Source organism: Carassius gibelio, chromosome B2 (genome assembly GCF_023724105.1).
Source record: "Carassius gibelio isolate Cgi1373 ecotype wild population from Czech Republic chromosome B2, carGib1.2-hapl.c, whole genome shotgun sequence".
NCBI classification, from domain to species: domain Eukaryota; kingdom Metazoa; phylum Chordata; class Actinopteri; order Cypriniformes; family Cyprinidae; genus Carassius; species Carassius gibelio.
The window spans coordinates 11,155,335-11,162,460 of NC_068397.1; the positions used below are offsets into that span (position 1 = coordinate 11,155,335).

At 36.8% G+C, this 7,126-nt stretch overlaps 1 protein-coding gene across 5 annotated transcripts; it reads right to left on the reverse strand.

Moving 5' to 3' along the window:
* Positions 1-1,842: 1,842 nt before the first annotated feature.
* lhx8a (LIM homeobox 8a) lies at positions 1,843-6,888 on the reverse strand. Of its 5 annotated transcripts, none has more exons than XM_052547775.1 (8): positions 6,657-6,888; positions 5,485-5,622; positions 5,195-5,316; positions 4,726-4,946; positions 4,459-4,562; positions 4,195-4,290; positions 3,840-4,023; positions 1,843-3,645 (listed from the first exon to the last, which is right to left on the reverse strand). In XM_052547775.1, the coding sequence occupies exons 1-8, from the start codon at positions 6,855-6,857 to the stop codon at positions 3,569-3,571; spliced, it is 1,143 nt and encodes a 380-aa protein (XP_052403735.1). In that variant the 5' UTR covers positions 6,858-6,888; the 3' UTR covers positions 1,843-3,568. The 5 variants fall into 5 exon arrangements, with proteins under 5 accessions (XP_052403735.1, XP_052403739.1, XP_052403737.1 ...); XM_052547779.1 differs by lacking the exon at positions 6,657-6,888 and adding an exon at positions 6,174-6,251; XM_052547777.1 differs by lacking the exon at positions 6,657-6,888 and adding an exon at positions 5,875-6,151.
* Positions 6,889-7,126: the final 238 nt, after the last annotated feature.

Consider the following 7,126-nt stretch of genomic DNA (forward strand, 5'->3'; position numbering starts at 1 on the left):
GTCAGGGTCCATTCGTATTCCCTCAGACGACACGATAAACCCTAGGAAGGGGACCGACTGTGCATGGAATACACACTTCTCTGCCTTGACAAAAAGCCCATTCTCTAGTAACCCCAGGCCAAAATGTGTTCTTAGGTCAACTTTGATTAACTTTTTTGATCCACTTTAAATGTTGACTACTTGCCTATATTTAAAAAATAAATGAATAAAATATTCCCAAACCCAGACTTTTGTCCGAATTTATTTTGATTTTCATTTGCATTATTTAAAAGTGTTTACATATATATATCGGCATTTTGCTCAATTATGCGTTATGCTCATGTTTTCTTTCACCACAGGAGGGCGAGAGAATGATGTAACAGAGTAACGGTCTGCTGAGGTTTGTAGTTGAGGGCTATATAAATTATGACCTGCAGGCGTTATTGCTTTTCATCCTCTTTACATGCAAAATACTCATCATCCAAGTGATCCCGTGTTGAATTACTTCTACGTGCCACTCTTGGTAAGAAAGTCTCTCTAGAATTTTTTGGGACTAGTTGCTGGTCTAGATTTTTTTGACAGTCAGGTCTCTCTTTCTTTGACAGCCAGTGGTATTTAGGTTCACACTCCATTGCACACAGCTTCAGCTTCTTCACCTCTTTGTTTCTGCAAGTTTTACTATAATTATGTCTATATCATGTTGAATATTAATATAATGATCGGTCTCCTTTATAAAGCTTTATTCACAGTGTAATGATGTTGCTTGAAATTATTTTTGTTCTGTCTGTGGACAGCTGTTTTACAAATGTATTTGTGCAAAATATTTCTAAAATGTAGTTATATTTCAGTTTTACACATCCTGATACATATAACCTTTATTTCCCTGTTTCCCACTGAACACCTTTATATTCTCTTTCAGTCATATGACAATGTACACCATTCACAGGCAAAGACTTGAACGAAACCCAAACCTTTCCTCATGTCTCCTGGCCTGAAAACAATATTGGGAAGGGATGAGCAGAGCCCCAGAAATTCATGTGGATAAATCCCTCTGAAATCTATGAGAATACCTTTACTTAGCTTACATACTCAGCATTAATTAATTTACAGTATATGTTATAGCTAAAGTGGAGTACACTTTGTAATGGGAGTTGAGGATTATGGAAAGTGATGACATGACCATCCTGCTCAAGAGCAAAAGACTCTCTGCACTATAACAGAAACTAACTTAGGATGTAGAGCTTTGGCCTTTCTGACATAGACCCTGAAGTGAAGTGAAGTGAAGTGAAGTGAAGTGACATTCAGCCAAGTATGGTGACCCATACTCAGAATTTGTGCTCTGCATTTAACCCATCCGAAATGCACACACACAGAGCAGTGAACACACACACACACTGTGAGCACACACCCGGAGCAGTGGGCAGCCATTTATGCTGCGGCGCCCGGGGAGCAGTTGGGGGTTCGATTGCTTGCTCAAGGGCACCTAAGTCGTGGTATTTAAGGTGGAGAGAGAGCTGTTCATGCACTCCCCCCACCCACAATTCCGTCCGGCCCGAGACTAGAACTCACAACCCTTCGATTTGGAGTCCAACCCTCTAACCATTAGGCCACGACTTCCCCAAAAGAGCCAGCTCTCCCCGTCGGGGAATCAAACCCCGGTCTTCCGCGTGACAGGCGGAGATACTGTCCACTAACGAGGAGCTGTCTACACCCTACACAGCATACTAACATCTTTGCCTCTTACTTCTGACTGCTGCCTTTTTCTGAAAAAAAAAAAAGTTTTCTTCTTTTAATTCATATTTATGAATGCATGAATGCATGTTTAGGTCTTGAAAAAGCACTACATACCTTAGATCAGCAAAGGACTTTCATAATATTTTATTTTGTCATTGCAAGTGATGTGACATGGAGAAAAACAGTCCTTAAACATACAGTACATGCCTCCTTTAGTATTGGCAAGTTCAGTGAGAGTGAAAAATAAGCACTTTATCTCCTACTGTAACAGTTGATTTATAGATGCTTAATGAATAGTTAACTATTGTTAAGTCCTTTTCTTGAAGCATATGAGAATAATTGGAAATAAAGAACGGTCCTGCTCAACAACGTCTGGAGCAATTTAGGTAGTGAGTTACTAGTGCTATCATTCTGTAATCCTAGATTACAACACTTTTGTATTATTTTATGAGTGGTGTTTTTTTTTTTTTACTACAATTTATATAGATCTAAATTAAATAATTCAAAAAAATACATTTCCCTGAATTATTTCCCTCATGTCCATTTTGCAAAATTCTTAAATACATTTTCATTTTCAAGTGGTCAAACAATGCAGCACAGCTATGGTCAATCTCTTACTAACAAACATTTATCTTATTCATAAAATGCCATTGAAATGCATTAAAACTTCCACACTCCCCAATTTAAAAAAAAGATATATGTTTTGTGGATTTAATCAAAAACAGCTGAATTTGTGTTTGACCCTACAAAGATATTTTAATCATAAGCATTTTAATAACATAATACTGAAGATAACGGAAATTGCTCTTAGTTTGGGATAAGTTAAACCTTGCTGTTTAACCCACATGTGCACATAAAATCATCCTTATGCCTACTAAATTAATCTGCTGCACAAGCCTTTTACACAACCAACTTGCTGAGAAAGATCCTCAGGTCTTGCAAGAAGACTACTTCAATCAATCATTGGGCTATATTTGATCATAGTCAGTCCAGTGCATGCATGTCACATTTTATTTAAACATACAATAGTGATATCCTAGCAAACTGCTTTTTATTTCACTGTCTCTGAGGTGTACAAAGATTAAGCATGATATCAGACCAAAATATAAAAATGAACAGCGTCAAAGTGAAAGACTTATACAAAACAACACTTTGTATGCCACAAAGAAATCTAATTTAACATTTTACAAATGTACAATTATGGATGCATCGTGAACATTTGTGTTTGAACTTTACTTTTTTTTATGATTCACAATGTTTGTAATCGAATTTAAAACAGCATTTAATAACCAGTTTAGTTTATTGCTCAATTAGAATGGTTTCCTATGAGGTTCCGAGAAGCACAGTAAATGTTAAGTTTATAAGTTTTTCAAGCCATCTCTCAAAATCACAAAATAACTCAAACCTCGGATGATTCAACTAAAAGTTCTCAGAATCAGTATTAAATAAAACAAAAGCTTTCATTTTATCAATGCTAGAGACAAATCCAATTTTATTGTTTTTTTTCACCTTCCAATTAGAGCAATCAAAAAAAAAAAAAAAAAAAAAATTTTTTTTTATTGTCAACTAAACCAGAAACTAATAACTCCAAGGTAGTCATTTTAAAACGAAGTGCTCAATCACATACAAGAAATAAATTAAATTAATTCCATCACTATATAGATATTTATATATTAACAAAAACTTCAGGATTTTCACAATTAAGACTTTAAACATTGCAAGACCGATATCCTTCAGTAAGTGCCCATGAAAGAAAGTAGCATGGGTCTTGTTCAATAGTCCGTATACGAATCAATATTTCCTCATGCTGTCCTCTGGACTCTGACCTGACCATGTGGCAGCAGCAGTGGACATCTTAGGCATGGCTGATGGGCAGCTGTGTCATTGAGTGGGGCAGGAGGGGCTGCAGAACCAGTGAAGAGGGAGAGTGGACTACAAAGATGAAAAGTTAACGTCTAGTCTCAAAATGTCAGGCATAAAGAGCTGCTCCGCATATGCACCAAATTAAGTTAATGTATAAATAATATTTTAAGTTTATTGAAACTTGATTTAGCTAGTATGAAAACGCATTAAGTGGGGGGGGGTGCACACATGCATGGACTATAGTGATATTCCACATAACATACCATCCATATAGGAGTGTAGCGCACTCAGCATAGGGGTGTCTACAGGGGCAAAAGCAGTGTACTGATATTCATCTATTAGAGGAGGAGAAAGCCGAGTGGACTGCAGAGATGACACTGGTGTGGCTGAAGAGTGGTTTGGGCTAACATGCTTCTTATGACGAGCTCGACAGTTCTGAAACCAAACCTGAGTGGCAGATGGATGAAGTATTAACAGTACACTAGTATAGTAATATAATAATAATAATAGTAGTAGTATGAGTGAAGTTACAACAACATAAAACCAATAAAAAAAGATATATACAAAAATATATAAAATCTCAATACATTTAATTTATTTTATTCATTAGATAGATACCTGAATAACCCTCCGGCTTAGACCAGTTCTTTCTGCCAACTTTTGTAAAGTCTGGGCATCTGGATTGTTGTCCTGAGCAAACTGGGCTTGCATTACCTTAATGCACATTTATAAAAAAAAAAAAAAAAAAAAAAGTCTAAATTGAGCAGCCATTGCAAGTAAATGGATACTAGGTTGAAGTGTCTGCCCCTGGTTTTTTATTTTTTAGAATATTTTAAATATATATATATATATATATATACACACACACACTTCAATATTAACCTGTAGCTGGTCAGCTGTAAAACTTGTCCGCGCCCTCTTGGCTGGTTTAGGCTGATTTACTTCCTGATCTGAGGTAACAGCTCCCTCCGCATTCACTCCTTTTCCTACAGCAAACCACAAAGTCCATCAAAGTCCAGAATTAAACTTAAGCTCTGGTTCCAAAGGAGCTAAATAAATGCAGGAGTAGTTAACATTGGGTTCAATTTAAACATTTGAGAAAACTTACTAGATTTCCATTTACATGACAATGTATTTTCAAAATCTAACCATTCTCCATGACACGTTTTAGGTTGTCCAACATGCAGTCATAGTGCACACGACACAGAACCCTCTCATCTACCAAGGCAAACTCTTCTCCTGTGGACAACTGTCTCTTGCAAGAGAAGCAAGCAAAACAAGCCAGGTGGTAAGTGTTTCCTTTTGCTCTACGGACCCAATCGTTTGAATGGATGTTCCTACCACAGTGAGCACAACGCGTTCCATACTTCCTGCAAGAGAAAGTCTTTGATAAGAACTTCAATCTTTAAAAAAGGTAAACAAGTTTTTGTTGGATTGTCACATTGTCTATGTCTACCTAAAATTTTATTTAGGAAAGTATGCAGTGTTTTGGTAGAAAACTACAACATTTTAAGTTGCATATTGATGGTTGTCCATCTACACCATGACAGTACTATCAGTATTTTGCATAAGTTTCTGGGGGCAGGGGTATATATATACTAAATAATATTTTCTTTACCTGAAGTAGTCCAATTTACAGAATATCTCCTTCTCTTTTATGTAACAGCTGATGTGTCTGCCCAAAGATGTTTGGCACACACTGCAAGACAGGCATCTCACGTGCCAACACATGTCGTTCACCTGAGGTGTAAAAGCAACATTTTTTGGTTTCGATCGAACCATTTGCGTAGATAAGAAAAAAGAAAAAAAAATGAAATAAGAGTCGGGACTCGGGAAACCCTGAGTGGAACGACAATTTAATTTTGAAACACTCTTCTGAAAGATTTGTTATAAAAAACTAATACGCACCTTCAACAGATATTTGTCGATGATCTCAGTGCCACAGCTGGTACAGATGGCTTTCTCGGTCATGGTATGAAGTGAGGAGCCGGGTGACAAAGACGTCGACGAACACGATACCTCTTCAAACAGCTCTTGGGTTTTATCCTGAAAAAAACAAAAAACAAAAACAAATTCGAGTATTTTAAAACGTAGCTAAATAAACTACCACAATTCTGCCCACTAAATAGTTGGCTAGTTTAGGAACGAGAATTCAGCCTCGTCATTTAAGATAAAGTCAGTGACCTTCTGTGTTCTTTCAGAAGTCTTTGACTAGAACAAATAAATACATAAAAAGTATGTAGTCCTCAAGTCCAGAAATTGTAAAATAATTATTACTAATACCACTGCGTTTAAAACCTGATGCAGCTGTATGGTGTGAGGCGTGCTGAGTACTGAACACACACACACAGGGCGCGGGCATAACGAGAGCAACTGTCTAGCCTGCCCGCTAGCGCTATCGGCTTTTAACCTGTGCGTCCAAGCGACCCATTAACGGCCACTTGCTTTTTTACTATGACAACCTCACAGGCGAGCAAAGGAGAGGTGCAGACACACAGGCGATTCTTAACGCAAAGCGTCATCCTCTTCATTTCATGCAGTGAAACTCCTCAGGTAGATATTAACTGGTTTTCTGTTGCCTTCAAGGGCTTGTTTACCCTTATATGTTGCTTTCCAAAGTGATTATCTTTTTTTCCCCCTAAACCCTTTTAAAGTATTTCCAAACTCTCTTTCTCTCTCTCTCTCTCTCTCTCTATATATATATATATATAAAAAAACTGCCGCTGTGACCAAAAAAAAAAAAAAAAAAAAAAAAAAAAATCCCCGATGACTTAATTTATATTAATTGCACACAGGCGTTGCCTGAGGCACAGCTGACGATGGTACCGTAATTCGGAAGTGAAGGCTGTTTCAGTTCTCGCTTATAAAGAGGAATACATAGGCGTATAGTTTAGTGAATTATGGAAAAAGCACCGTTTGCCAGTAGATTTTGTTCTTTAAGTTTAACATATTTTGGTCATTTTTATTAATGACAATTTTCAAAAATATCGATTCACGTAAGGATTCATTAATATGACAGGAAATAAATAAAATGCACAATAAGACATTTCAAAAGTCTAAACAATTCATGTGACACTTACAGTGTTCTTGCTTGGACTTTCCTTCGATGTGGTTTGTTCATTTTTCCAGTACATTGCCCAGTATGTTGTATCCACTCTTAAGATCTTTTGTAAAGCGAAAATGAGGCTAATCCATATGGGTGCTGCAGCTGAATGCACGTCGTGACCATATTTTAACTCAAACTTTTGTTTTCCTTGGAGAGGGTGGAACTTTTTCCTCATGTTGTTGCTAATCTGGCCGCACCTCCCTGTCACATTTACACACGCCTATTATTTGAGGAGTGAGTTGCATAAAAAAAAAAGACTTGTAAACGAACTATAAACAGCATAATATAATTTGTTGAATCGAGAATGCAACAATTTTGTTAAATACATTTTGGAAACAACATTTTAACTAACTACTTTTACGTAAAAGGAAATAATAGGCTACAGGATCTTGCATCTGTTTTAAGCCAAAACAAAGAATCAAATAATTTGCATCATCGCGGGCT

Coding starts and splice junctions, on each gene's coding strand:
- lhx8a (XM_052547775.1), bottom strand. CDS start 6,857: ATGAGGAAAAAGTTCCACCCTCTCCAAGGAAAACAAAAGTTTGAGTTA. Junction 4,563..4,725: donor AAAACGTGTCATGGAGAATG/GTTAGATTTTGA, acceptor GGTTTGCTGTAG/GAAAAGGAGTGAATGCGGAG. Junction 4,024..4,194: donor TAAGCCGGAGGGTTATTCAG/GTATCTATCTAA, acceptor TCTGCCACTCAG/GTTTGGTTTCAGAACTGTCG.